The following is a 15,563-nucleotide window of genomic DNA, read 5'->3' on the forward strand; positions in this document are numbered from 1 at the left end:
AGACGTTTAATGTGTATTTCTTTGTCACTCTACGATGTTCCAAGCATGATGTCGATTTAGGGAGGGACATTTTGTTCATGTTTTATAAGTTTTCAATGGTGGATTAAGTATGATGTATGTGTTTGACTAAGCTATACAGAATTGTTTTGTCTAAGCACACCTACATAGATCAGCAATTAGCCTGTACACTTGTATATTGGATCTTCAATAAATTCAAAATTTTGCTGTTGTAGGCTTTTTTCCAGTTAAATTTTAGTCTTAGCAGACCATCATCATATATGTAAATTGATGTAAATCAAATTCTCACTGAGTTGCTTATGATATTCCATAAGCTGTACTCTTACAAGCCTGGACAAGATATTTCTCACTCTATCTAGAGCTCACAAAGGTGTGGAATCCAATCAAAACATAAACCTTGGATAAGACTGCACAGACACTTCTTAATAGTGCAGTAAGGATGTATCTTTAAAAAACAAATATACTGTTCCCTTAATGGGTTTATCCATCTTCCATTGTTCAGCCTCCTGAACCTCCATGGCATTTTTTTCTTAGGTCTTCTGTGTTTGGTTGATTGCTGACTGTAAATTACTTGCTGTTTTACTAGCTTCAGTCCTTGAAATCTTTTTCTGCCATCAGAATAAACAGACTAGCTATAATCTATTTCTATTATTACATTTACATGGCTTGAATAAAAAGTATTCTCTGTTTCTTTGTAGGCATTCGACCTCCGATCATGAATGGGCCCATGCACCCGCGCCCTTTGGTAGCGTTGCTGGATGGCAGGGATTGTACAGTAGAAATGCCTATTCTGAAGGACGTAGCCACGGTGGCATTTTGTGATGCTCAGTCTACACAAGAAATTCATGAAAAGGTAATATTTAGAGGTATAATTAAAGTGTTTTAGAAAATGCAAATATGTTCATGATTATGAATAGATACAATGTTGTGTTAGCTATGGCATTGTGTTTAGCTATTGCATTTTAGTTAATGGTCGATTACCTTAGTGAGTGAGTTACTGGTCATTTCCAATAAATGATGAAACATGATGATGAAACAAAGATGAAAATAACTGTTGAATTATGCTTTTGTGCAGTATATCTTTGGCTGGATGTTATCCGTGTGCTTACCTACTGAATTAGATTGATGGAGAGTGTTACTTGTGGGAAAGTTGTATTATTACATGATATTTTGAAATGCTTCTTGGAAGCACTGTTGCTCAGCCTTCAGCTGGAAAGCTAAATTTCAGTATTGGATTGGCCACGTGAGGAACTTTCAAGCTTCTCTGTTTAGCCAAGGAATTGTACAAATCAGGTTAGGAGGCCTTGTGCACTAACAATTGACACTACGGAAGAGTTTCAAAATAAATGCTAACCCAAAACTTATTTAGAAAATGAATTTTAAAAAGTATTCTAATTGTATGTTATTCCAGACGTTTGCAGCCTTCTGGAGTTTTGGGAGCTGTAAAGCAAGTAGTTCTTAATGTTGTCAAAGGTTTTCTCATTTTCTTAGAAGGATACCCATTTTTCGTGATTATAGGCAAGGGAGCCAGCTGGCCCATACACCTACATTTTCTCTTCAGTGACTTCTTTCAGCGTGAAGGCCTCTTGTCTAGCCCAAATCCTCGCTGCTCCCTAGACAGCAATAGAACCTTTTCGCATCCATATTTCTGTAGAGGTAGAATTAATTTTGGTGAAGTTTTTGGCTAGCAGAGTAAGGCTGAAATGCCAAATATTCCTTCACCTGATAAAGGATGAAACCAGGCCTTACAGCTTCTGTGGATGTGAAAAAATGTAGTAAGTATGATAGCAGAGGAGCCAAGTGCAGAGGAGGGTGTTCAGGGGGCCCTTACACAGGAATTTATTTTCTTCGACTCCAGCAAAGATCCATGATAGACAAGTACAGATCCAAGTATTAACTTAAAGGCTTGTTAGCTAAGTGTCTGTATCCACTTTTGTGTGTGTGGTACCCTATACTGCTGGGTGTGATTCAGGTGTTAAGTTTTGCCAGCTGAACTGAATTGCACCAGTATTCTTGTTTCTCTACAGATACCTTGTTAGACTTGTCCTACACTAATTACAGCAGCCCTTGGGTTTGTGACAGGTTTTCAGAAGCTTTGCACTATCTTGAATTCATAACTCGTTTAACTGCTTATTTCCTTTTCATGTTCTTGTAATATATAAAATTGTTAAACATTTTAAAGTCTCTGTATATGATGAAAGATTTAATATTTTCTTTGATGACTTTCTTACAAAGCCAGCTACTTGAAAATAATGCCAATACTAACTTCCTTTCTGTTATCAGGTGAATAAATCAAATTTTCTGTAGTCCATTTCGTGTTAACTTCTTCCTGGTGAGAACCCATCGGCCAAATATTCAGCTTGTTATTTCTTAGCAAAAATATTTTTATTCTGAAAAAAAAAACCATGTTCATTGTTAAAACTTTGAAAATTTGTAAGTGGCAGATTTTTTTTTTTTCTTCCTTATGTGTTTTTTCTTTTTTAAACAATAAGGAGAAGACTGAAGATTTGTATGCTGTATCAACACAGCAAACTAGAACTGCTGATTCTCATGGTTCAGGCAAACACAAGAGATGACCCCTTTCTGAAGCCCTGTGTGTAGTTCCTTGGTGGATATCTCTGGAGACTTTCAGGTTTCCTGTCCTACCCTTCTGCCCCTCTCCGCGCACAGGAATAGGCTGTTGACAGAACAGTAGTCAAGAATGATATTCAAGGTTGTTCTCTGCCACATCAGTACTAGCTTAATAGGACTACCTTGTTTTGTTCAGCTGTGTTTTAGATACAATCGAATTCTTATGTGAATAGGAAAATGGAAAAAAATAAAATTGTTCCTATTAGGAAATAATCTGCATTCCAAACACCCTTTTTCTCAGTTGATTGCATGTTTCTCTCAGGATAGTTAAAACTATTATTTTTAGATGGTTCTTGAATTGTAAGCTAGATTCAGAGTTGGCAATATTATAGTTCTGATCTCGTGTCTTTTTTTAATGTGTTTATACTGTCGTATAGAAAACCATCTTTACAGTGGATGGTCAACAGGATAGCGTAAATACCTGAACTTGATTTTGTTGTGACATTCTATTTTAAAACATTAAAATTTTAGTAAAACCTAATGCTAATTTCAACCTTGTCTTTAACATCTGTTGGAAAAGACCAGTGTTTTTGCTGTGCAGTATTGTGGCAGTGAATAAGAACCTAAAAGTAACTAACTTGAGGACAAATGCAAAGTAGTGAAAACTTCTCTGTCTTCACTGGTGATTGGAGATGCATAGAAATGGTTACTGTTGTTTTAGGGTAATTTTTTAATTTAAAAAAAGCTTAATTTGTAAGGTTCAAAGACAATAATAATCTAAGTATAATACTTTATTTTTTTAATTTAGAGAAATATTCAACCCAAGCTTTTTTCTCTCAGTTCCCTTTTACCTTTTTATGTATTGAGAATTCAAATGTGATATAATGCCTTATTTCTGTGTATTTCTTTTTAATCATGTTGAAAAGGTGCATTCATCTTAACTGTTCTCCTATCTCACACCACTGTCAGAAGTTTAATACATGAAATAGGTGGATTCCATTTACAAGGACTACATAATGTGGAGAATAAGTAATAAAAATGCTGTTTCACTTTTTTTAGTAGATAATAGCAGTCTGCTTTTCAGGTGAACACCGTAACATTGGCAGCTGCACCACCTGTGTAGTTTTATGCTTTGATTACTGAAATCAACATTTACTTCTGATGCATCAAGACTGGGGAATTCCTGTGTGACATGATTGCCTTGCCTTAGAAACACTCAATATTTTCTGTTATCAGTGGGGTGTAGTAAATGAACTTTTCAGATCTTGGGACTGAAAGTCAGTGTGTGTATCTCAAATTGTGGCTTTGGAAAAGCATTTAAATAACTGATGAGTAACATAGGTAATATGTTGTTGATCTTCACGAGAGTGTCGTATTTAGCAGATTATAGAAAAGCTTGCATTCTTTGCTTTTTATTGTACCAAAATAATTCATTCTCAGTGAGCTCAGTAATATATCTGGAAAAAATATTTTCACTAGCTACCAGTACACTGCCATAATACAAATTTTCACTAGTCAAAGGATGATGCAGTCCTAAAACATTTGGGTTTGCAAAGTACCACTGTTCTGCCAGGTAATAAATTTCCACAATAAAAATCACAAACCTTAATTCATTATCATATTGTTGTATTAATTCATCATAGACTAAGAGATCAGTTTTATGAAGTGTTGAGCGCTGTTCACTTCCATGTAAAAACTGTTCACTGTTCATCTGCAGTGAAAAGTGGCTATTTTCCACACATCCTTAGAGTTATAGTAGAGAAATACCTGTATTTTAGTACTGCTTGTATAATACCTTATTTTGGAATGGTGCTTTACTAAATATAAAATTGTTTTCAGGAAAAGTTTTAAAATTAGAAGTTGCATATTTAAAGCAATATCTAAAATGTTCATGTATTTACGAATGCACATTCCTGGCCATGCTAAATGATGTTGTCCTGTTAATTAAAATACAGATTTTGATAATGGATGTTAATTTGCAAAAGACAGTTCCCCATTGTGAACGAAGAGATGATTGAAAATCAAGAAATGGTTTAGTGTTGAAAAGAGCTTGCTGAAAGCAGAAGGTGAAATTTAGTTTTTCTTTCATATTTCTCGTCATTAACAAAAGGTACTGAATCTGATAGGGTAGTCGATGCAGATATATTTATATAGTCTGAAGTTGCAGGATGCAGGCCAGAGACTGGGAAATTTAGATGGGGTTTGAAAGAGGTGATTGACATTGTTTCATACACACAGATGGGGGGTTGTAGATGAATGTAATGAAAAAAAAAAAAAGACATGAACTGAGAGTTGGATGAGGAAAGGAGTGAAAGACTACAGAGGAATGGCTAGGAAAGTTAAGAGCTGGTATGAAGTCAGCTTGCGCAGTTGTGGAGCCTTGATCACAGGGGTGTAAGGGGTCGGTGTTTGAGGAGTAAACATTTTGGAATGCGGGGAAGGGATTTCTGCTGGTCACAAGAAGGTTTCAGGGACAGGATGATGGTTTAAAACGCTGTCTTTTAAGATGGCTAGACAACAAAGGAAGTAGAGTGGAAAAGGGGAATTTGTAGTAGTTTGTGACACAGCAAAGCACAAGCTAGATACTTTTTCATAGAGAAGCAAGCAGGCTGAGAGACTTTAACACATACAGAAAGGAAGGAAAAGAAATGAGGATTTGAATGCTGTTTGTATACAGGGTCAAAAGCAGGACATTAGCAAACACTATTACACCTTACTATGTGTGTTAATTAAAGAAAGTTTTCTCCAAATTGGGTTATGCCTGAGTTGCAGTTCTGTAGCAATTCCCTTATGCCAAAGAGTTAATTTGTCTTTCTCTTTTTATGGCTGAGGAAATTGAAGTATGGAAAAGAGGTAACTTGTTTAAGGTCACAAGTAAATAATAACGTGTATTAGAACTCTGCTTCATCTCAGGTCAAAGCATTCATTCCCCGTGCCACGGCTTTGGAAGACAAGTTGGGTGACTGAGATATGTTTCCTTCCTTTTGAAAATCAGGCTGTCGGTACTTAAGTGAATACTGACATTTACTGAGAGTGACCCAAGGTTTTGAAATAACTTTGTAGTTAGAGGACAGTTATTACATTTCTTCAGAAATTACTTGTGTATAAGGTTTTGCTGATTTCTTGTTTTGGTTTTTTTCCCCACCCGCCCTAGAAAAAGTAGTTTGTTTTCAAGCCAGTCTGAAAGGCTGCATTTTTTATGTTTATGCTTTGACTCCTAAGTTCATTTCATTGTAGATGTTGCATACGGCTGTGTGAAGTTGAGCATTACGTTTGTCAAACTATATCATGGGGTAACTGGGAACTGGGTTCACTGCATCCTATCAGGAAACTTCTGTCATTTAGGGTAAAAATTACTTTAAGATTTTGGTGCTTAAATTTCTCTCTTAATAGAGATTGCATTGCTGTCAATGAAAGTTACTCACTATGTTTAAATTGTTTTTATTTTACAGTTAATTGTGTAAATCGGTCTTTTCAGTAACCATCTCACATTGCCTCCAAATGTACAAGGTGTTTTGGTTTGTTCTGCCAAAAATATAGATTCTCATCCAAAAAAATTATTTAAAAATAATTAGCTTGTTTCCATCCTCATTCCAGGTTAACTTGCTTTTTTCACTGTCTCATGCTCTGTTGTCTCTCCCCCTCTTTTTCCCAAATCCCTCTTCCTTTCACTGCTATTCATGGTTTACTGCTTTTCCTGGCTCCTTGGCAGCCTACCCAGCACTTCTGATTTCTGTTCCTTCCTTCTACTTCTGTACCTTCAAAGGCGTCACAGACTCAAGCACACCCTTGAGGTCTGTGTTGCCTAAGATTTTTTTAGTCTTTGGGCTTCCTGACTTCTGCTGTATATTCTGTAACATGGAGTGCACTGTGTATCTCCAAAGGGCTAAATGTAAACATAATATGCAAGATCTGGTAATAGACATCTTGGCCAAGCAGAGAGAAAATAAAGTCATCCTTGCAACCCAAATGAAAAAGAGAGGAAGCACAGCTGATTAGAAATGATCTTTAAAGCAAAAATATAGTCTGGAAAGAAGTCAAGAGTTTGTTTGAAGCAGTGTACTTTTTCTCATTCTCTCTTTTTCTAATTATGTGGTTTCCTACATCTTTCTCAAATCAGCTAGAAGAAAAAAATGGGTGTGTTTTTGACTGGATTTACTGCTTCATGCAGCTATCCAGCTCACCAGAACATTAAAGGGAGTAGGCTACTTGGTTGGAAGCAGGAAGGTAGTCTGTCTGGTAAACCCTATGCTCCAGCCATGCAAGTGATTAAGTTAGAATGTATCATATCCCTTGACTCCTATTATAAAAGCACAAAATGATCATCACAGGGATACTACATTTCCGTATTTTTAGTTTAAGTTAAAAAAAAGTTAAAAGCTGAACTTCTTATTCAGTAGTGTAGGACTTGAAACTTTTCAATTGCACTTTCACATACGAATTAAATATAGAAATAGTTCCAGTCATTACAGTTTCATGTAAGGCTGTTTCAAAGAAGAGCTAAAGAGCTTTCATAATACAACAAATGTTTGAAACTGATAGAAACAAATCAAGAATGGTGCTGTTGTTCAGCTGAGTCTTCGATTTGTTCCTGTTACATCAATGGTTAAGTAAGATATTTTTTCCAGCTTCAGATTCTTCTTTGTTTAACAGTAAAGCTGCAATCTTGCACTTGTACCATCAGTGCTGTTTATATTCATGACGCAGTTGCAGCATTTTAGTTTTCCATCAAAATTAAATTCTCGAATATAGATTGAAAGGAAGCCGCCTTGTTCTAAACAGTGATGTGTACTTGAGAGTAAGTTGTCACCTCGGAGCTGATCCAAAACCTTGCAAATTTACTGAAACTGAATGAGCCTTGGATCAGATTCTTTATGAAAGACTTTGAAAAAAATGAACAAAAGGAAATCCTAAAAACTTTCGTTACACCTCATTATACAACAAAGTAGTTAACACAGAGCTATCACAGTAAGGATGTATGCAAAATCAGTGTTTGTATTCAGTGACCCTTCTGCCAACATCTGTCAGATTTGCCAGTGGCAACATTATAGGTCAAGTGCCGCGTTACAGGAAGGGGCAGGTTGCCTGTGTCTCCTCTGAACTAATACCCTTTGAAAAGCAGAATGGAAGTGCTGCCGTACCCAGCAAGCAGCATATATCAGTTTTACAGACAGATTAAAGTCTCATATAGTTGGTTATCAACTAGCTTTTTCTTTAATTTCCCAGTACCAGGTAAGGATCATTGGGGTTTGAAAATTGCTGGTGATTGTTAACAGGTGTTTTGAGACAGAGTTGCGTGGGGTGATACACTGTCATCAGTGACTTTCATAACATAATGATCCTTTGGTATAGATGTTCAATCCATCATAGCATCTGATAGACTTGAACTGAAATGCGACACAATTCAGCCTTATTTATAGAACATACAAGTTAACACACGGAACTCCTGTTAAAGATTGTTCATTAAAGCCTTTTACTTAGTAAAAGTGTTTTCAGAGTCTATATTCTCAAATTGACTTCTGTCATTAAACTGCATCTAATGGTCAGTAAATCCTGGGTTTGAAAGACTGACTGCAATGTAGTTTTTAAAAGGAAGTTTGCTATAGGCTATGCAAGCTATTTATATAGTTGTGTGTGTATTTGTATGTATATATTTTTCAACAGTATATTTTAAAAAGACTAGAAATACACTATCATATATGTCGTATGTATATATATGTAGTTTATGCAGTGTATGGATATGTAAGATTTTAGAGAGTGTTTTCAGGAGCCTGCAAGGAAGTTTTGTTCATGTTTGTGTAAAATATTTATACTTATTTGTGTGGAGTATAAACTTAAGTATTAATATTTAGGGTCTACACTAGACAGTATCATGGCTGAATAAAGTGCATATCAGGAAATGGGTAGGTTACTGACAGTGCCATGGATCATAGGAACCTAAAATTGAGCTGATAGTCTTGTAAAGAGAGACAGGAACTTGTAAAAAGTAGCACAAACCAGCAGTTTTGGAGACCTACTAAATACTGTTTGAGGACGCTGGCTTTTCTTTTTCGTTTTAACAGCACTAGTTTCACATGGACGCTTTGTAATGTAGCAAGGCTTTGGGAGCAGCTACAAGTCTGCTGCAGCCTTCCTCTGTGTGGCAGACTATTGATTACAAATTTGATGTGCAGCTGCTTTTTGCAAGTCAAATAATGCAAGGCCTACTCAGTTTAGATAAAGTACATTTTTTCTACCCAAATGTGCAAAATATCTCAAGTCTGTTGGTGACAGTGGAACATATTTTTTTGGAAATGACACATCAAACTCCAAGTCCAAAGAAATGCAATACCCTGTAGTTTCTAGAACGAGATAAAATATAGCACTTTCCAGTGATGATTTTCTGGAAGTCTTTTGTAAAAATTATGATACAGTGTCATATTCAATGTGTAATTTATAAATGTGTTCTGTCTCTGCATTGAAGTAGTTTGGCATTTTACATACTGTGTTATGTTTCTGTGTTCTGGATTTGACCTGCAAGTCTCTGAGAGCACTCTCTCATAGTAAAATCTAGTAGTGTCTGTTTAGATGACCAAAGAAGAGGAGACCTCACTGTTCTATTCTTAGCATGTTATGATATGTTTACGCTTTTTTGTAAAAATAAAGATGATGCTAAAGTTCTCCAAATAATATGAGGCATGTGTGTCACAATGGTAACTATGCGATGCTTGGCATGATGGCTAAAATATCTGGTGCTGAAATAAGGTGAAAAAAATAGATAGGAAAATGTTTTAAAAGGATTTCAACCTTCAGTATTCACTACCTAAGTTTTGTTGAATTCTTTGAAATAGAAACGTCTCCTACTACAGTGTCATCTGTTCTCTAAGAGCTTTGGAAACCTGGTATGTTGGGAAAGCAGAGTAGTCATTCTGAGGTTGAAGGACAGCAGAAAGACCTGTCCAAGCAGTTGTGGTTGGAAGGGATGTCAGCTCATTGAAGAGGGTATGAAAAAGGCTTTCAACAAGCAGTGTGCTGTAGCTTCACCTGGAAGTAAGTCTGAAGGCACAGAAATTATGCAGATGGGCTACATAATCATTTGGGAACAGAAGGAAGCCAACTCATGTCTCGTGTTTGAACTTTTATCTCAGATCCTTTCTTCCTGAAAAGCACAATTGTAGTCTGATGAAAGCAGGAATGGCTGTTGAAGGTACACGGCTAACTCTGCTTGTTCTCTGTCAAATTTTGCCCATTGCCTTTCCTTGCAAGCATCATGAAAGAGCATTGTCTGACTGCCACAGACTTGGGCTGATCTGAAATTTCTAGCTTGCTTGTTAAATATGTTATCGCACTCAAATTGACACGAGTTGATATCTTTGTAATAAAATTGTACTAGAATCCAGTGAATGTTGAATCAGTCGAGTTCATTATGGAAAATGATGAAAAAACCACAACCACTCCCTGTTTCTCTCATGCATCGACCACTGGTTGTGCTTCTGTAAGTGATCAGTAGGTTACTCCTATACACAGTTATTTTTTCTAAATATTATTTCGTTTTCTAGAACTGTTCACATTTATGCTGGATTTCAGTTTCGTGTTCAAGTTTTGATTTTACTCATTGGTAAACTTGTCAAACTTCTTGTGTGCGTTTAGTATATGTAATGACCGAGACTATAATTTATAGAAATAATTCCAAAATACAGAAACTTTCACTATTAATTTTTTTTATATGTAAGTGGCATTATTAATATTCATCAATGCTGAATGTTTCTAGCTTCAGATTTTCTTTTATTTTCTGCCTTTTTGGCATACTTGAATCACATGGCCAGTTGCAAAAAGCAGTAACATAATTTAATTATCAAATTAATGTGAAATAATACACAGTCGCAGAAGATTACATTTTTGGCAGTGCATTTCCTTGCTAACTGGTCCATAATCCTAGAAGAGGCTGAAACACTACAAAGAAAACTTAAAAAGATTTTTCATTTGCATCTGTTTGTTCCATATCCCATATGATGGGTAAATAACTGCCTGTGGAAATGGCTAGTGTCAGCATTAAGCCATAGCTGAGAAATATTTTTCCTTTTATTGAACACATTCCCAAGCTTCCCAATACTTTTCCATCTCCTCCTAATGCCAAGCCATAACCTAGATGGGCCCAAAAATGTAATGTAATGGGTCCAGGCCGGCCCTCTTAGAGTCCAAATTACAGTCTTGACTGGCTGAGTTAATAAAATATGCATGATTATGAAGTGAAAAGCTGCTTCCCAAATGAAACACTGTGATTTTAAAACACAAATATCTGAGCCACTTCAGCTGTCTTTTAGGCCTCATTTAATGCAGTCCTTAAAGTAGTGGCAGCTCTCTGTCTGCACACACAAAGCCACACATACCGTTGGCCTTTTCCAGTCTGGGAGAGGAGAGCCTTGGCTGTCATATGAGCCTTAGGTGGGTCCTCATATCTACTTCAGTTTTTGCTCTTCTGACAACTACGCAGAGGGTGTTTTCTCCTGCATCACAGCCATCTAGAGCAACCTTGGAGGGGCAGGAGGAAACGTGTGTGATAAAACACAGAATGGAGGACATGGCTAGTTGGGGAGAACCAGGATGTCATAACTTGAGGACCTTGAGGCTTGAAGTAACAAGTGCTGTGACTTGGAGAAAGAAGTCCTGCTATAAACTTGGGAGTGTGACAGAAACACATGCTTCAGGGAGAAGGATTCAGATTTATGCGTTAGACGAAGGATCAGCTGGCAGCGTGACGATGGCCATGCAGAAACGTCGGATGTCATGTGAGACTTCATTAGGAGGGATTTCCAGCACACGTAGTCTTGGTGATGGAGGTAGCATTGGTATAACACAGCGGGGAGGGAGACCTCCAGTAGCAAGCGCGTTGGGTGCAGTTGTGATCACCCAGAGAAGAGTTGGGCTTAGACTTCTGTAAGCGCAGAGGAGGAGTGTTAGACTGATCAGGGAGGTGGAAGGGCATCATCCTAGACGAGACTAGAAGGACTAGGCTTGTGAAGTCTAGCCAAACAAATGCTGGGAGGGGATATGATCGTTGTGTATAAATACATTTAGATTATAAACACCAAGGAGAGAAAGTAGGGTTTAAGCAAATGGCCAGAATAAATGGATACAAGCTGGGCTGTGAATAAACTGAGGCTGGAAATTAGAAGAAATTTCCATATCATTGGAGCTGTGAGATTTTGGAAAATTTTCTTTTAGGAATTAATGGGACAAAAAAACTCTAAGGTCATTTTAGGTGGGCACTTAGGTTATAAGAGGGACTATTTCTTGCATAGACTGCCCCAGGTATGAGCTTTGACTTGGTCCATACCAGCTGTAATGTTGCTGTAGAAGCAAACGCAATAAACTGTTCTGTTTTTTGGTTTGGGTTTTTTTTTTTTTTTTTAATCCTATGTAACAGCTCAAGGAAACACGTTCTGATGAGTGCAGTCTTTCTGATTGGTGACTGCTAGATGTAATCTCCAAAGGACTTGTTTGCACCATTAAAATCAAGGAGTTTTGTGTGTATATAATCGTTTATAAGATCAGAGCCTACAGCTGTTCTTTGAATTATGTTGTAGCCGCATTCTTTAAGGATGTGCAGTTTCTAGGTTTTTTTCAGTTCTTACTCTTACAAGTAAATCTAAATTCTGCTCAAAGGATTCTGGTCTTTATCTGACTTAGAACTGGGGTTACGAATCCAGAAACACCTGTTGAAACAGCATAAATCATTTTGTGAAGTAGTCAGTAAGAAGCGGTTTTCTTTCATTTTTATGGAGTTTCTTTTTATTTTCTTCTAAAATTTTTCTTCATGTATTTGAATTTTAAGAATTACTGCTGCAGATCTTGGGCTCCAACAGTTGTAATTCTCTGTGTGTAAGACTGTGTTTTGCTGCAGTAGTTTTTTTTAAACTATTTATGTTGATTATTGTTACTGATCTTGCAGTACCCTAGAAAATGCTCATACAAGCAGAAATAATTCAGGTGACATAGTCTGTACATGTACCAGACCTAAAAGTCTATTGAATAAGAAATTTAGAGCCTCTGTAGAACTTCTATGAAGTGCGTCATAGAAACCTCTTGAGGTCATTACATCTAGCGTAGATATTGAAATGATTTATGTATGTTTTGTATCTCATACAACGATTAGGGTATTAGGTAGTGCAGTGAAGGTAGAAACACAGAGGAGTGTTTTGAAGAAGTGAAATCGTCCAATTTGCATATAAAGAGGAAAATATTTTCCACTTTCTGAACGATAAACTTGTATCAGCTGTGTGGGGTGCAGTGTCACTGTATGGTAGCAGAATTTGAAACTGCTGGGCATGGTGTGCTAGGCTCTCTTCCCCTTCCCCGCACCCCTTCCTCTTAACCTTTCTTGAGTAGGTTGGATGCACTGTAACATAATTTGAAAGATATTCAGACCTTTCAGATCCTGTCAATTTATTTTAGCTTTTTTTGGCTTTCTCTCTCATGTGAAAGTTTTTTTCTTTTGCAACATTTTTGCTTTGGTTAATTTCTTATTTCTTAGAGGTGCTGTTTTTTCCAGATAACGTCTAGTTTGGCATCTCAGTTATACCAATTTATAAGACATCTAGTTTTCCATCAGTGAGAGCTTAGTTGCAGTATCAGTAAACTAAGGGACAAACACTTTGTTCTTATGTATGAATTGACAGATTTCAGTCTCTGTTGTCTAAGGGTTTTGTAACGATTACTGAATGTTTTCTATTCAGGTATCAAGTGGTTTTAATAGCGCAGTGAATGCCTGTACCACTGTGTGTATGGTGAAGAGATACTGCTCTGTGACTCCATTCAAAACTGAATGTCAGCTGCCTAACCATAAAAATACTTAGCTGTTTAACGTGAGTGCTTGCTCCCATGTTGTGTTTCATCTGCATGTGCAGATGGAGTCCGGTGATGTTTGTACTTAGGGTTTGATATTGCAGAGCATCTCCTGTGAAATGAGAAGAGTTTTTGCTCTTAATAAGAACACAAATACAGGTCACTTAGTTCTTCTAAAGCAAATCTCATGCTACAATGGATACATCAGATGAAAAAGACTAACAAGAGGCTGGAAGATATTTGGAGAAATAATGCTTAAAACAAAAGACCTGGATCGAATGTTTTTACAGTCTTTTTATACCTGAAAATATGTATACGTGATTAAGCTGAGATACTATGAAAGCAAAAAAATAAGTATTTTTTCTTCCTTTTTATTTATAGGTACTAAATGAAGCAGTGGGTGCACTGATGTATCACACTATCACTTTAACACGAGAAGACCTGGAGAAATTTAAAGCACTTCGAATAATTGTCCGAATTGGCAGTGGTTTTGATAATATTGACATCAAATCTGCTGGAGATTTAGGTATGACTATTAAAAACAGTATTTTACATCTTATACTTCCCTTCAGAAATCTGATAGCATCTAAGTCTTTTTATTAATGTTTTCTGTATAATTTATGCTAACATAGTATGTAAGCTATGTAATTTTCTCATCAAAGTGTTTAAAAATCATTATGGAGATACTAACATTAGTTAATTAAGTGATAATATTAACAGCATTGTGACAGGATGACAATCTGCCTATTCAATATAGACCCAAGGAGTAAGACCATAATTTTTCGTGTCTTTCTTTTTTACCCCAATTGTATATTTTAACTACTACTGCTGTAATCCGATCACAAAATATAATTCCATCAGCATGGCATACTTCTGTTTGAATAAAAAATGAGATCATTATCAACTGTCTGAGACTTACTTATGATGCATGAGATTCAGTGCTAAACCACTCCATAAAATAGAAATATTGATTTTATAGGGGAATCAGTTGTTGCTGCTTCAGAGTAAATTCAGATATTGGAACTATGAAGAGATGGTGCTTAGTGTTTCACTGTAAAAAAACAACAGTCTGATTTGTACTTTTCTTACTCTAGGTTAAACCATCTCTTGTAATCTACAGGTCAGACTACTACTTGGAATAAATGTCTATGTTTTCTTTGTTTCTTTTCTAAGACTGAGGTTGACCAACGGTGTTTCCCGTTATGCTCTGGGAAGATCTTGGAAACATTTATTTCAATGTGATAGTGCTTAGTCCTAGTAATAACCCCACTGATGTAGTGAGGAGCTGCAATATGGTCTCTTTATCAGTAAATGTTAGTAAAATAATAACCTGTTTCTAATAGTGGTGTAGTTTGCACAGCAGGCAGAGGCTAACAACTTCTTTGTGAGTTTCTGTAAAGAACAGATCAGGTCTGAAAGCATGCAAGGCTGTCACCACATATTGTAACTGGTGCCACAGTTAGGTGCATGCGTTGTGAGCCCCAGAAAACATATATGTGTAGAGACTGGCCTGGGGTAAAATCCTAGATCAAAAGCCAAAACCTAGGTACAGATCAAAGGCCCTGACTTGTCAGGAGTCCGACTTGTGCAGAGAATCCCTGACAAGAGGAAAATCTTTGCAGGTTTGTTGGCTCTTTATGCGAGTCTCCATGCTGGATTGTAACCCAAGCTTATAATTTAAGTGCATCCACATAATTCTTCAAGCCAGAGTACAGCAGATTTGGGAAATTCTGATTCGTGTGAAATGCTAAATGGCCACATTCCTAATCATTCAGTTCATATGTTGTGATTAGACTGAGTTATGCAGTTAGGATCCATCCCGTTTCTGCATTCCAGTATTTACAAAATAGGATTGTCCACTCTGTCAAAAGCCAGTAAATACTGGAAGGTTTGCAGTGTAAAATCTCTGATTTTAACAGTTAGTGTGAAATGGTTGGAATTAAATACTAACTCACTACTACTGGGACAAATCGCTTTCCATTTGTTGAACTAATAGAAATAATATGCATCTCAAAGAGGTAATATGAGAGTTGATTGCTCTTTCTAAAAAGCTTTGATTCACTCTTGAAACATAGTGTAGAGTTAGACCATAAAGTCAGACATATTCCTGAACTTCCATAGTAACTTTCGGAGTTATTTTTCATAGAGCT

General features: G+C 36.6%; 1 protein-coding gene across 11 annotated transcripts in view; it reads left to right on the plus strand.

The window, feature by feature from the left end:
- The window catches only part of CTBP1 (C-terminal binding protein 1), a 244,849-nt gene that overhangs the window by 203,659 nt on the left and 25,627 nt on the right, over positions 1 to 15,563 (plus strand). For all 11 annotated transcript variants that reach the window (XM_069795688.1, XM_069795709.1, XM_069795694.1 and 8 more), the window contains 2 exons: positions 717 to 871; positions 13,795 to 13,939. In XM_069795688.1, coding sequence (XP_069651789.1) covers positions 717 to 871; positions 13,795 to 13,939 — 300 coding nt within the window. The remainder of the gene's footprint in view (positions 1 to 716; positions 872 to 13,794; positions 13,940 to 15,563) is intronic.

This window comes from Haliaeetus albicilla, chromosome 1 (assembly GCF_947461875.1).
Source record: "Haliaeetus albicilla chromosome 1, bHalAlb1.1, whole genome shotgun sequence".
Lineage (NCBI taxonomy): Eukaryota > Metazoa > Chordata > Aves > Accipitriformes > Accipitridae > Haliaeetus > Haliaeetus albicilla.